Source organism: Porites lutea, chromosome 4 (genome assembly GCF_958299795.1).
Source record: "Porites lutea chromosome 4, jaPorLute2.1, whole genome shotgun sequence".
In the NCBI taxonomy this organism is placed as follows: domain Eukaryota; kingdom Metazoa; phylum Cnidaria; class Anthozoa; order Scleractinia; family Poritidae; genus Porites; species Porites lutea.
The window spans coordinates 35,379,837-35,393,080 of NC_133204.1; the positions used below are offsets into that span (position 1 = coordinate 35,379,837).

Below are 13,244 nucleotides of genomic sequence, written 5' to 3' on the forward strand. Positions count from 1 at the left end.
CTTCCCCTTTACGCTTTCCCGGTTATTTCGAAGCCCCGCTATTTCGAACTTTTTTCCATTTCCCTTGGGACTTCGAAATAGCGGGGTTCGACTGTAGACACTTCTACAAAAAAAAATTCAATTTCTTAGCATAGGACAACCATATGGCGGAATAAGATGTACTTAATGGACTTATTGGCTGAAGCAAAACTACTAAAGTGAATTCAGAAGGCTCACTCACAGTTTTCTAACTCCGGTAAACTGTACAATCAACTCTCGCAAAGCGGACACCTCGTTATTTTGGATAACAGGAAAATCTCTCCAGTTGAGCACTTTTTTGCTATCAATTTCAATCCCTTCTTCTCTGCTTTTTACGCTCCCAGACCTTCTTATCTCGCTGACGTTTAAAAAAAATTAGAAATACGTGTATCGCAGAACCTCGCGAAGCTCGGAGAGAGGAAGCCCATAAGGGGTGGGAGGACAGGAGAGAAATGAAGTAAATCTGTACTTAATCTCCCCTGGATTAAATTTGAACCCAGTGCTCTGGCTTTAAAGAGGATCTTCTGAGATTAGACAAACTAGGAGAAGTGAGACATTTTGTCTCACTTGGGGCGGAGCTTTTGGAAGCGGGCAAGCTGTCAATAACGTTTCCGCGCTCATGCAAGATGTCCAGCAGCCATGGAGAGTACAGAGGATAAAGATGTAAACCGAGTATTTTTATTCTATGCACGTTTTCATTGTTGAAAGTCCTTTGGCCTTTCTTTTTCATTTATTTCATTAAACTAATTTGAACTTTATTTCATCTCAAAAACTATTTGTAGGCTAAGCAAAACAACGTCGCAAAAAAATTATTTGATCACGAATCGGAGGGTAAGCTAAAGAAATAAGTTTATATTTATTCTTGGATATGAAAAGCTATCTTTCGTTTCTCTATTTTCGCTTGCTCCTATAAATTTCTCGCTATCATTTCACTGCGAAATATTTTATGTAATTTAATTTTTGGATTTGGAAGCTTATCAAACTAATCGGACAGGCTGTTGAATTTGGTCTCTAAATTTGGTAGAATGTCAACAAACTACTGTTTCAAATCTTTTTATCAATAAAGAAATATCATTTTAATGGTTCATTTGAAAATGACCTAAAAGAGAAATTACTTGCACGTTATACAGTAGTATTCTTTCCGATTCAAAGTAATATTTTCGTTCTTTAGTAACAGAAACCAGGTTAGTTATTTTTGTAATTTTGTCAATAGTGCCGATCTTTAAGCGAAGGATATTCACGCGCAAAGTTATTTATAGATTATTTCAGTTGAACGTGTGAACTCTTCAAAAATGCAAAAATGCTCACGCATGCGCACTCCGAGATTGTCTAGGCGTCTCCCGGCCGTTCGTCTCGGATACGTCACCGAAATGCATTGACCGAGAGGGCCTGGAAAGAAGCCGTATAGGGACTAGGCAAGTCTTTTAGATAAGACATGCTCGTATAAATGGTACAGTTCGCGTCTTATTTACATCTTATTTTTCCTCGTATAAATGGCCCTATTGTTGTCTTCGATTTGCAGAGTTTGCCAACGAGGTGAGCATCTCATCGAAGCGACGAATTTACCTTTGAACGATGAAGTTGACTTTCTTGGGGAATTGAGGAATGGACAAGGAGTCGGAAGTACGGACGAGACCGTGATCGAGAATCCAAACTTAGAGAGCACATCTGCTGGCACCGCGAGAATCGGCCGAAAAAGAGAACACAAGTTAACGGAGAAAGGTAAATCCTATAAACTTGCTCGAGATGTCAGTGAGCGAAGGAAACTCAAGAGAGAAACAAAGGCGCAAATTGCTAATATTCAAACACTCATGGGACTGAATAGAAACCTGGAAAAATTCAGTCAGCAATGCATTAAATTAAATGAACGATTCAAATTGTTTGGGGATCTTCATGAAGAGATCCAGGACTTGAGTCAGTTGGCACTTTGAATCCTCATGCACCAGAATTTGTCCATTCTTCCCCATCACCTTTACAATCACAGGCTTATACTGATTTGAGCTCAGCTACCCGACTCGCGGACAAACATAAAGATTGTACTGCTGTACAAAATACTTTGTCGAGAATCATCACCAGTTGAACAAACCTCTTCTAATAAAGAGACGGGATGTGAACCCCAAGCAACCTTCTGGGAAAAGATGGAACTGAGACTGTCACAGCCACCACCAGAGCCTTCCTCTTTTGATGGCGACCCAGCCAAGTACCTACGGTTTAGAGAAAATTTCCGGGACCAAGTTGAATGTAAAAAATCACTGTCTGACAGCGAGAGATTGAACTATTTGATGTCCTACACTACAGGTAGAGCGAAGGTAGTAATTGAGAACTACAATGGTTACCTAATGGATGTCAGTTGGCCCTCAAGGTGTTAGAGCACAGATTTGGACAAAGCGCCATGATAGTTCAAGCCTTGAAATCGTCTGTTACCGATCGACCAAAGAAAAGACCTGAAGATAACGCTGCACTCCTAGCCTTGTCTGACAAGATTGAGAACTGTTGCTGGGCAATGTCTGAGTTGCGGTCATGTGAACTTGATTGTACCATTAACTTGAAACACATCTATGATCGTTTGCCAGGTCACCTTCAAGGAAAGTGGAGAAAGACTGCAATGTTGTATCGCGAGAGGTCGGATGGAAGAGAACCGGACTTAAAGGAGCTATCCAAGTTTATTACTGCACAGTCGCAAATCGAAAACGACCCGGTGTATGGCAGAAAGAGTGAATCACAAACAAAGATCAGTGTTGGCAGGAACCCCAATAAAAAGCGCTAGAAGAAAGGGCTGGTCCGACGATCCCCACTCTAGCAACAGAGGTAGGGACACAAGAAAACGGAGTTAATCAGAGAACAAAGAAACCCGCAGCTGGCAGTGGGCGTAGGTTGGCGGAGACGATTTGCAAGGTTTAAAGCTCTTTGCTACCGATGTCTGTCACACTCATTTGCAAAGGAACTGCCCAGAAAAGACCAGTTGTACTGGGAAAGACTGTGCTCGTCCACAAGATCACCACTCGCTGTTGCATATTTCGACAAAAAACGCGATTGAAGATGTTAAAGGCAATCCTGAGCAGGGTTCCCCGGTAGTGTCCAATTTGTCAGTGAACAATGCAACGACAGAGAGTAACAGGAGGAGCTTTGTATTGCCCAAAGTCGTTCCACTTAGAGTGACTGCTGAAAATGGGAGAATACTTACTACGTATGGTATGTTAGACTCAGCTGCTGTTAGCTCAATGATCACTTCTAACATTGCAGACAAACTGCAACTTAAAGGAGTTCCAGAGAAAGTTAGCATAAACACTGTCACTCAAAGAGACCAAAATCTTGAATTATGCAAGGTCAAATTCCAGATCAGCTCAGCGAGCCAAGGAAGTCCGTCCTTTCCAGTGTATCACATCACGCCTTGACAGTGAAAAGTTAGAATGTGTCGGACAGCTACTGCCCAAGTCAACTGGATTTGTCTCCTTGGCCACACCTCAGTGGTCTTCAATTGCCAAATACTGCTGTAGATGTGAATGAAGTCTCTGTGTTAATTGGCCAAGACGTACCTCAAGTTCATATACTTCTTGACTATTGCTGGGAGACAGTCCACAGAGTCAGCCATACGGAATGAAGACCCCCTTTGGATGGTGCGTAGCCGGGCCAACCAACAGAAAGGAGGACGCTATCAGTCTTGCGCTATCAGTCTTTGAGTTTGATTGGACTGAAGACAAGCGAGACATGAGACTGCACGAACAAGTTGAAAGGTTCTGGGCTTTAGAATCACATGGATTCAGGAGTGATGGCACTTCGAACAGTCTCGAAGACGAAAGAGCCCTTGAAATCCTAAAGAGAACAACTAAGCTGAAGGATGGAAGGTATGAAGTTGGTCTTTTGTGGAGAAACGATAACCCTGCGCTGCCTAACAACCGCGTGCAAGCTGAGAAGCGGCTGCAGCAACTTAAACGGCGTTTCCAACGTAGTCCTGAGTTTGCCGCCCAGTACAAGACAGTCATGAATGACTATATAGACAAGGGTTATGCAGTGAAATTGTCGGAACAAGAAGCGGCTCTTACCAGCAGCCAGCAGCTGCGAGATTTGAAGGGACCGCACTTAATAAGGAACTGCTACAAGGCCCGCTGCTTAACAACTCATTAGTAGGAGTATTGATGCGGTTTAGAAAGGATGAAGAAGCAGCAGCTTTTGATATAGAAAGTATGTTTCATAGAGTGGCTTGCAGAGAGGACGACACGGACACACTCCGATTCTTGTGGTGGGACGGTAGTTTAGACGAACCACCTAGTAACTATAAGATGACAGTACATTTGTTCGGGAAGGCAGATTCGCCATGCATTGCTGCTTAGGCATTACTGCAGACTGCTGAAGACAACGAGGCTGCCTTTGGAGAAAAAAGTCGTGAAATTGTCAAGAAAAATTTCTTTGTAGACAATGGTTTGTTCTCGAAACCGTCGACAGAACTTGCAGTGCATTCATCGTTGGAACTGATGAGAATGTTACGCAAAGGGAATTTTTGCCTGATTAAATTCATTTCAAATGACAAAGATGCATTGGCTGCTATCCCAGACGAGGAAAGAAAAATCAAGAATCTTGAACTCGATAAACTTCCTATAGAGAGAGCCCTCGGACAACAATGGAACATTGATACCGATACGTTTGGTGTCAAGACATCGCCGCCATCAGCTCGACCCGGGAATGACACATGGCGAGGGTGTTTGTCTACATTGAGCTCGATCTTTGATACTCTTGGTATGATTGGACCAGTCCTGTTGCCAGCAAAAAGGGTCTTGCAGAAGACTTGGCAGCTAAAGCTCCTTTGGGATGAAAAGTTACCTGAAGACTTGTTGAAGGACTGGAATAAGTGGAAGGAGAACTTGTCACTGCTCAATCATGTGACTATTCCGCGTTGCTATTTTCCTGGTGGCTGTTCCCTCGATGCGACGTTCCAACTGCATCACTTCAGTGATGCGTCAGAGGTTGGATATGGAACTGTCTCGTACTTGAGAAGAGAAACTGTAGACGGCAGAGTTGATTGCTCATTTATCATGGCCAAGAGTCGTACCGCCCCTCTACAGTTCGTGTCTGTGCCAAGACTTGAATTACAAGCTGCCACAATCGCTGTAAGAATACATCGTCTGATCCTAAAGGAGATTGACCTGGTGATGTCTGCTTCGTTCTTTTGGACCGATTCAAAGATAACGCTGCAGTACATCGACAATGAGACACGCAGATTTAAGACGTATGTTGCTAACAGAGTGGCAGAAATTAGAGATACTTCTCAGCCCTGTCAGTGGAGATATTGCCCAGGGAACCTCAAACCAGCTGACGAAGCGTCCCGTGGCTTTTCGGCACAACGATTCCTAACGAGCGAAAGATGGTTCAAGGGCCTTTCTGATGAAGCCGGAAGAAGACTGGCCATTTTTTGAAACTGAGGCTCTTCCCGAAGACGACCAAAAACTGAAGGGTGAAAAAGCTATATTCACTCTGACTCTACCAGAGAAATTGCATGAGTTGCTTGTGAAGTATTCCTCTTGGACAGCGCTCCAACGAAAGTTAGCCTGGCTGCTGAAATTCAAGGCGTACATTCAGTATGGTAAAGACAAGAAAGCAGATATTGAGAAGCACCTGACTACGGCAGATCTGGAGAAAGCAACATTGACTATAGTTAAACTAGTACAAAGAGAAGTATATGCAGTCGAAATACAGGATTTGGAGAAGAGAGGCCATGTCAAACGTTCTAACAAGATTGTAAAGCTGCGACCCATACTGGATGACTGTGTCATGAGAGTTGGAGGTCGCATTGCAGATGCCCCAATTGCGTTTGATGCCAAATTCCCTATGATTGTTCCACCAAAGCACCATGTGGCCCAGGTACTGATTGGAAGCTTTCATCAGAAATTATTACATGCTGGACAAAATCAAATCCTTGCGCACTGGAGGGAGAAGTTTTGGATACCTAATGGGAGGTCTGCCGTACGTCAGGTTGTGAGATCGTGCATGACATGCAAGAAACAGAGAGCGACAACCATGGAACAGATGATGTCCGCCTTACCTGCATTTAGCACCACAGCCTATGAGCCGTGCTTCACCTATACAGGAGTGGACTACTTTGGCCCCCTGAATGTTAAGAAGGGAAGATCAGTTGTTAAGAGGTGGGGAGCAATATTCACGTGCATGAATTCTAGAGCAATATATTTGGAGCTGGCCTCTTCCCTTGAGGCTGACTGCTTTATTAACGTCTTCAGAAGATTTGTAAATAGAAGAAGGCCACCCAAATTTATGTACTCTGACAACGGGTCCAATTTTGTGGGTGCCGAGAGGGAGATCAGACAAGCAATTGAAAATTGGAACCAATGCCAAATCAGAGATGATCTCCTGCAGAGGGGTGCCAGTGGGTGTTTCAGCCACCTAAGGCTTCTCATGCCAGTGGGGTATGGAAAAGGCTGATACGTAGCACTCGAATCGCCCTGAAAGTTATTCTTGGAGAAAGTCTACTGGCGACTGTCCTGACAGAAGTAGAGGCAACCCTTAATTCCAGACCTCTTTGTGCCGTTTCAGACGACCCCAACGACTTTCAACCACTAACACCAAACCACCTGTTGTTGCAGAGAACAGTAAGCGCCTTGTCGCCTGAAACCTTTGTGAAAGAAGATATGCTGTTGAGAAAGAAATGGAGACAGACGCAGATATTTGCTGACCACTTTTGGAGACGATGGATGAAGGAGTATGTTCCAGCCCTACAGGAGAGACAAAAATGGCACAGACCTCGACGAAACGCCCAAGTTGGAGACCTAGTACTTGTAGTGGATCAAGACCTTCCCAGGGGAAAGTAGCATTTGGGCCGTGTTACGGCCGCATTCCAGGTCAATATGTTTAGCGTTCAGTTCTTTGTATAGTTGCACATTCCTTTCACATTCTTTTCAGTTATGGCTATTCATAGTCTGTTAGATTTCTCTGCATAAGTTTCTTTGTTCTTAGATCATTTTGTAAGTTTCATCGTTTATTCTAATTCATTTCGCTTTAGCGTTCACGGCAACATCATTGCAGTTTTTTCGTCCAGTCTTGTTAGCCATCGTACCCTTTTCCCGTTCAACTTTCTAGTCACACAACGTTTGTAAGTATTTTCGCTTAGTTTCTTTCCGTTTCCTGTATTTTCGTCGTTTCATAGCTGTAATTTGTATTCCTTAGTAATTTGTATTTTTTGTTTCGCTTTTAGCAACCGTAATCGTAATTCGTTGTAAATGTAACAAAGACGAGTTGGAACCGTGGACCATCCTTGGATTATTCGCTATAATATTTCGTTGAAACGTTATGGATCCAATCGAGGAGCAAGTTGGAACGGAAAGCGACAGTTTGGATTTCGCTAATGCTGCCTTAGCAACCGGTGTAACAAGGCGAAGGCAGCGCACAGAAAAGGGAAAAGCATTTATCGCTCATGTTCGATGGACGGATTTCCAGACTTTATTTAGAAGAATCCAACGTCAAATGAAGGAAATCGATAGTTTGGCGACTAATAAAGAGAATGTGGACGTCGTCGAGAGGAATTTAACTTCATTTCGTTTTTCCGTGGAAGAGCTCAAGTCGGGTTTCTCTGCTCTTTTAAACGATCTTGAGTCCGAGGAGGATTTGGACGTTGCGAACGAATGGTGTATTAATCAGAGTGGAAAGATTAACGACTTTTTAGACAAAACTGTACTCTGGATTTCAACGGCGAAAGAGACAATCGAACATAGCTTGCAAACAAGATCTCAAGTTGGCTCGATATATTCCACATCGCATCGTTCAAAGGCATCATCTAGACATTCTAACCGTTCGATTACCTCAAGCAGAACGAAAGAGAAAGCTAAAGCCGCCGAGTTAATGGCCAGAGTTGCTATGTTGGATAAAAGGAAAGAGCTGGAGTTGAGAGTCGAGAAGTTACGCCTCGAAGAGCAGTTGGCAGTTGCTCGCGTGCGAGAGGGTGTGTTCGCTGAAATTGAAAGGGGTGTCGGCGATGCGGATTCGACTGGTCGTCAAGAATTGTCTCCGAAAGATTCTTCTGTACAGGCATCTACTTCATCTGGGCCCTTTCTTTCGACTTCCTCAAGCGCTTACACGTCTCCAACCGTTACGTCTAACACTATGACTAAAGTGAGATTTACCGCTGATTTATATGACGCTCCTATGATACAAACTCCTCCTAAGCCAATGCAGCATCCAAGTCTGAATCCTTTTGCACCTGAGTTTCACGTCGCGGAAATGAAGCAAGATACAGAGCCATTAGGACAACCGAAACAAGAACCTTTCGCGAGTGAACATCGATACATGGCCTACACACATCAGAGTACTAAGCAGTTCTGTGAAGTCCTTCAACAACAGAACAGATTAACAGAATTACTAGCGGAGCAACAACTACAGAGTTTACTACCATCTCTTACACTGACCAAGTTTAGTGGCGATCCTATGGAGTACTTTACCTTTATAAGAAGTTTTGAATCGCAAGTAGAGGCTAAGGTCAGCGCGAATGATGTGCGCCTGCAATACTTAGAGCAGTAGTTACACGGAGAACCCAAGGACCTAATCAAAGGATGTCTTCACCTTGATAGACACAGTGGGTACCTAGAGGCCAAAAGGCTCCTTAATGAAAAGTATGGGGACCCATACAAGATATCCAACGCCTATCTCAAGAAAATTAACGAGTGGCCCTGCATCCGACCAGGAGACGAGTTGGCATTAGACAGATTCTCCATCTTCCTAAGTCAGTGCCGGAGCGCGATGTCAACTCTAACCTACCTGTCTATCCTAGATCATCCTCACAATTTGCAAAGCATGGTAACCAAGCTTCCATTTACGCTTCAAGACCGATGGCGCCGAGAAGCAAATAAAAGGAGAGTGGCGGGTGGAGTGATCCCCTCCTTTACCGACTTCGTGAACTTCGTTAATACAGAAGCGGGAATTGCGACCGACCCAGTCTTCTCTCGTGAAGCGCTCCGTCGTTTGGATGGTACCACAGATCGACCTGATCGTTCCAGCAAAGGCAGAGGTAAAAGCTTTGGCAAGTCTAAAACGCCTGGGAACCATAATGTTACTTCACATCACGCCTCCAGTCACGCGACAGATGTGACCGCTGACCAACAGTCAGGCTCACGCACTCCCATTAACCTCTGTAAGTTGTGCAACAAGAACCATGATTTGGACGACTGTCAAGACTACTTGAACAAATCCTTGTCACAAAGGAAGGACTTCCTAAAGAAGAAATCACTCTGCTTTGCCTGCTACAGTCCTGGACATAGATCCAACGGTTGTGCTCAGCGAAGGACCTGTAAGAGCTGCTCACGTCGACATCCAACGGGTCTACATGATGATAGCCTCGCCCTCAATCAGGAGGCCTCCAAACAGGTTAGCTCTACTCCTCCGCAACCAAAGGAGAACGTTTTAAATACTCACACCGAGGTGGAAGAAGCCCTCTGCAATGCTTTAGTCACCGAAGAATCAGTAACCGCCGTTCCTGTCGTTCCTGTTAGGCTGAAATCTGCTGAAAGTGAAGTCCTCACTTACGCCATGCTTGACACCTACAGTACCAGTTCGTTCGTTATTGACGATATCGCGACCACCTTGGGGGTGAAGGGCGTGAATACACAGCTCATGGTGAAGACTGTCAATGGTACAAAGTTGCACGACTCTAAGGTCTTGAATGGATTAATCGTCACGGACTTAAAGGGCAAGAATCCAATACAGCTACCGAAGATATTCACTAAAGAGGACCTCTGCACACCCTCAAATGTGCCTACGCCTGAACTTGCCCATCGTTGGAAACATCTCAGAAACATAGTCAACGAGCTGCCTACACAGTTACCGAATGTCAAGATTGGTCTTCTGATTGGCTCAAACTGCCCGAAAGCTCTCGAACCTATAGACGTATTAGCTAGTGAAGATGGTGGTCCCTTCGCAATCAGGACGTTTGCTGGATGGGCAATAGTGGGCTCTCTGTACATATGCGACACAGAGCATTCAAATGTCAATTGCCATAGAGTTGCTGCTACGGAAGTTGGTTCAGGCAGACACCTCGACCACCACTTCATGGTAGAGAGCAGGGTTAAGGAGATCGTCACTCCACAAGCACTCAACAAGATGCTCGAACTGGACTTCAGTGAACGAACGGAAGATAAGGAGCAAGAATATTCACGAGAAGACATGAAGTTTCTGAAGATAGTCAGTCAGGGAATTCGTCACGACGAAGATCATCATTATGAAATTCCCCCTCCTTTCCGCGTTGACAGCCAATGGTTTCCTGATAATAGAGAGCAAGTTCTTCAAAGAGCACTATGGTTAAGAAAGAAGCTTATTAAGAATGACAAGTTTTACAAGGACTATGTTAACTATATGAGCAGCATCATTGCCAAGGGATTTGCTCGGAAGGTACCGTCTCATCTTATTCCTGCAAAGACGGGCAAAGTCTGGTACATACCCCATCATGGCGTTTACCATGCCAAGAAGGCGAACAAGATAAGGGTGGTGTTCGACTGTAGCGCTAGATTTGGAGGAACATCGCTCAACGACAAGTTGCTACAAGGGCCTGACCTGACAAATCGACTTGTTGGTGTCCTTACAAGATTTCGCGAAGAGCCTATTGCGTTTATGGGGGACATTGATGCAATGTTCCATCAAGTCCGCGTACCAGAAGGCCAGCGAGACTTCCTTCGCTTCCTTTGGTGGCCTGATGGAGACCTAACACAAGACCTTGAAGAATATCAAATGAACGTCCACTTGTTCGGCGCAGTGTCGTCACCAAGTTGCTCAAATTTCGCGCTGAGAAAAGCCGCAGATGACGCGGAAGAGATTGTTGGAACAGAGGCTGCAGATGTTCTGCGAAAGAACTTTTACGTTGACGACTGTCTGCGCTCCTAAGGAAAAGAAGATACCGCTATCGAAAGGATACGTGATGTTCGCCATGCTTGCGCCCATGGAGGGTTTAATTTGGCCAAGTTCGTTAGCAACAGCAAAAACGTTCTCGAAAGTATCCCGGAAGAAGTGCGCTCCCCAGAAGTTAGATCGTTAGAATTAGGAAGTGATTACTATCCAGTGGAGAGAGCTCTTGGTGTCCAGTGGGCAATCGAATCGGACATGTTCGGTTTCAGAATTGTCATCAAGGACCAGCCACTAACAAGGAGGGGAATACTATCAACCATATCTTCCGTCTACGACCCCCTGGGTATAGCTGCGCCCTTCCTGTTAGTCGGGAAGAAGATATTGCAGGATCTGTGCCGAACGAAGCTAGGATGGGACGACGAGATTTGCGAAGAGTTCCGCGTACGTTGGGAAAGGTGGAGAGGCCAGTTGCCTGCACTTGAGCGTTTCTCTATGGAACGATGTCTGAAGCCCAATAACTTTGGGGTCGTCGTGTCGAGACAGATCCACAGTTTCTCTGACGCAAGTTCGACTGGTTATGGTCAAGTATCCTACCTTAGAATGGAAAACGAGAGAGGTGACGTCCATTGCGCATTCCTTATAGGGAAGGCTCGAATTGCTCCCGTGAAGACCATGACTATCCCTCGTTTAGAGTTAACCGCAGCCACTGTATCGGTTCGTGTGGTAGAGATGATCGCCAGAGAGCTAGACGAACCTGTTAATAGCAGGCACTTCTGGACAGACAGCACAACCGTGTTTAAGTACATAAGCAAAGAAATTGTCGCCAACCGTGTTCAGACGATACGAGACGCGACAAACCCCTACCAGTGGAGGTACGTTGGTTCTGATTGGGTTATCAAATGGAAAAGGAATCCCCCAGCTGCGTCTCATATGGGTGGCGTCTGGGAACGTCAGATACGATCTGTTCGATCCATCTTATCTGCGCTGATGCGAGAATATGGTCACGTCCTTGATGATGAGTCTCTTAGAACCTTGATGGCTGAGGTAGAATGCATCATCAACAGCCGTCCGCTTATCTTCCCGTCAAGTGATCCCGGAGATTTGGATCCTTTAACGCCGAATCACCTATTGACGATGAAATCAAAGATCGTAATGCCGCCCCCGGGTAATTTCCAGAAGGCCGACGTTTATCTCCGTCGAAGATGGAAACGGGTTCAATATTTGTCCAACGTCTTTTGGTCGAGATGGAGAAAGGAGTACGTCCAGACCTTACAAGAGAGAGTGAAATGGAACAACCCGAAGAGAAACCTTCAAAGAGGGGACCTTGTATTGATCGCCGATGATAGAGTGCCAAGAAATCAATGGAATATGGCTCGAATTGTCTACTCACGCCCAGATTCAAAGGGACAGGTCCGATCGGTGAAGGTTGCAACGGCAACGACAACGTTGGAGAGGCCAATTCAGAAGCTCGTGCTAATACTTGAGAATGAAGAAAACTTAGGACCAGGGGTATATCCCAGCCAGAGGAGCCATGGAGATTTAGAGATATTCAATGAACTTAAATGCTTAATTAAGAATTAAGGACATAAGAGTTTTTCCTAGTGGAAAGTGGAGTGGATCAAGACCTTCCCAGGGGAAAGTAGCATTTGGGCCGTGTTACGGCCGCATTCCAGGTCAATATGTTTAGCGTTCAGTTCTTTGTATAGTTGCACATTCCTTTCACATTCTTTTCAGTTATGGCTATTCATAGTCTGTTAGATTTCTCTGCATAAGTTTCTTTGTTCTTAGATCATTTTGTAAGTTTCATCGTTTATTCTAATTCATTTCGCTTTAGCGTTCACGGCAACATCATTGCAGTTTTTTCGTCCAGTCTTGTTAGCCATCGTACCCTTTTCCCGTTCAACTTTCTAGTCACACAACGTTTGTAAGTATTTTCGCTTAGTTTCTTTCCGTTTCCTGTATTTTCGTCGTTTCATAGCTGTAATTTGTATTCCTTAGTAATTTGTATTTTTTGTTTCGCTTTTAGCAACCGTAATCGTAATTCGTTGTAAATGTAATAAAGACGAGTTGGAACCGTGGACCATCCTTGGATTATTCGCTATAATAGGCCGTATTGTCAGGGTGATTCACGGAAAAGATGGGCTTGTGCGAACAGTTGAAGTGAAGACCGGATCTTCCTCGTCGTTGTTGGGACCCATACAGAAACTCTGTCTGTTAGAGGAATCAGAGAACCTCTACCGTGATTAAGACTGTTTAGGAGAAAGAATCGGACATTGACATTGTTATTGCCAGTTATTGACCCGATTAACAGGTTTTTTTTTGGGAACTCACGCCTGACTTGTTACTCTTAAATGCTTCACTAAGTTTCGCATGGGGCGGGGTGTTGCGGCTGC

General features: G+C 44.7%; 3 protein-coding genes and 1 pseudogene across 3 annotated transcripts; all 4 read left to right on the forward strand.

The window, feature by feature from the left end:
- The first annotated feature begins 2,156 nt into the window (after nucleotides 1-2,156).
- On the forward strand, nucleotides 2,157-2,785 carry LOC140934583 (uncharacterized). The gene is made up of 2 exons (XM_073384183.1): nucleotides 2,157-2,327; nucleotides 2,369-2,785. Exons 1-2 carry the CDS (start codon nucleotides 2,157-2,159, stop codon nucleotides 2,783-2,785), a joined length of 588 nt encoding a protein of 195 aa, XP_073240284.1.
- A 1,369-nt stretch (nucleotides 2,786-4,154) lies between these two features.
- LOC140934584 (uncharacterized) lies at nucleotides 4,155-6,836 on the forward strand. The gene is made up of 4 exons (XM_073384185.1): nucleotides 4,155-4,304; nucleotides 4,350-5,289; nucleotides 5,543-6,394; nucleotides 6,562-6,836. Exons 1-4 carry the CDS (start codon nucleotides 4,155-4,157, stop codon nucleotides 6,834-6,836), a joined length of 2,217 nt encoding a protein of 738 aa, XP_073240286.1.
- Nucleotides 6,837-8,562: 1,726 nt separating this feature from the next.
- On the forward strand, nucleotides 8,563-9,615 carry LOC140933413 (uncharacterized; annotated as a pseudogene).
- Nucleotides 9,616-9,627: 12 nt separating this feature from the next.
- Nucleotides 9,628-10,890, forward strand: LOC140934585 (uncharacterized). The gene has a single exon (XM_073384186.1). The coding sequence runs from the start codon at nucleotides 9,628-9,630 to the stop codon at nucleotides 10,888-10,890; it is 1,263 nt and encodes a 420-aa protein (XP_073240287.1).
- The last annotated feature ends 2,354 nt before the right edge of the window (nucleotides 10,891-13,244 follow it).

What these genes read in the sequence shown, in the direction of transcription:
- LOC140934583 (XM_073384183.1), top strand. Translation starts at nt 2,157, where the DNA reads ATGGAACTGAGACTGTCACAGCCACCACCAGAGCCTTCCTCTTTTGAT. An exon ending in ACACTACAGGTAGAGCGAAG is followed by an intron (nt 2,328 to 2,368) that starts GTAGTAATTGAG and finishes AATGGATGTCAG; the next exon opens with TTGGCCCTCAAGGTGTTAGA.
- LOC140934584 (XM_073384185.1), top strand. Translation starts at nt 4,155, where the DNA reads ATGCGGTTTAGAAAGGATGAAGAAGCAGCAGCTTTTGATATAGAAAGT. An exon ending in TAGAGATACTTCTCAGCCCT is followed by an intron (nt 5,290 to 5,542) that starts GTCAGTGGAGAT and finishes CCTCTTGGACAG; the next exon opens with CGCTCCAACGAAAGTTAGCC. An exon ending in TCTCCTGCAGAGGGGTGCCA is followed by an intron (nt 6,395 to 6,561) that starts GTGGGTGTTTCA and finishes GTGCCGTTTCAG; the next exon opens with ACGACCCCAACGACTTTCAA.
- LOC140934585 (XM_073384186.1), top strand. Translation starts at nt 9,628, where the DNA reads ATGGTGAAGACTGTCAATGGTACAAAGTTGCACGACTCTAAGGTCTTG.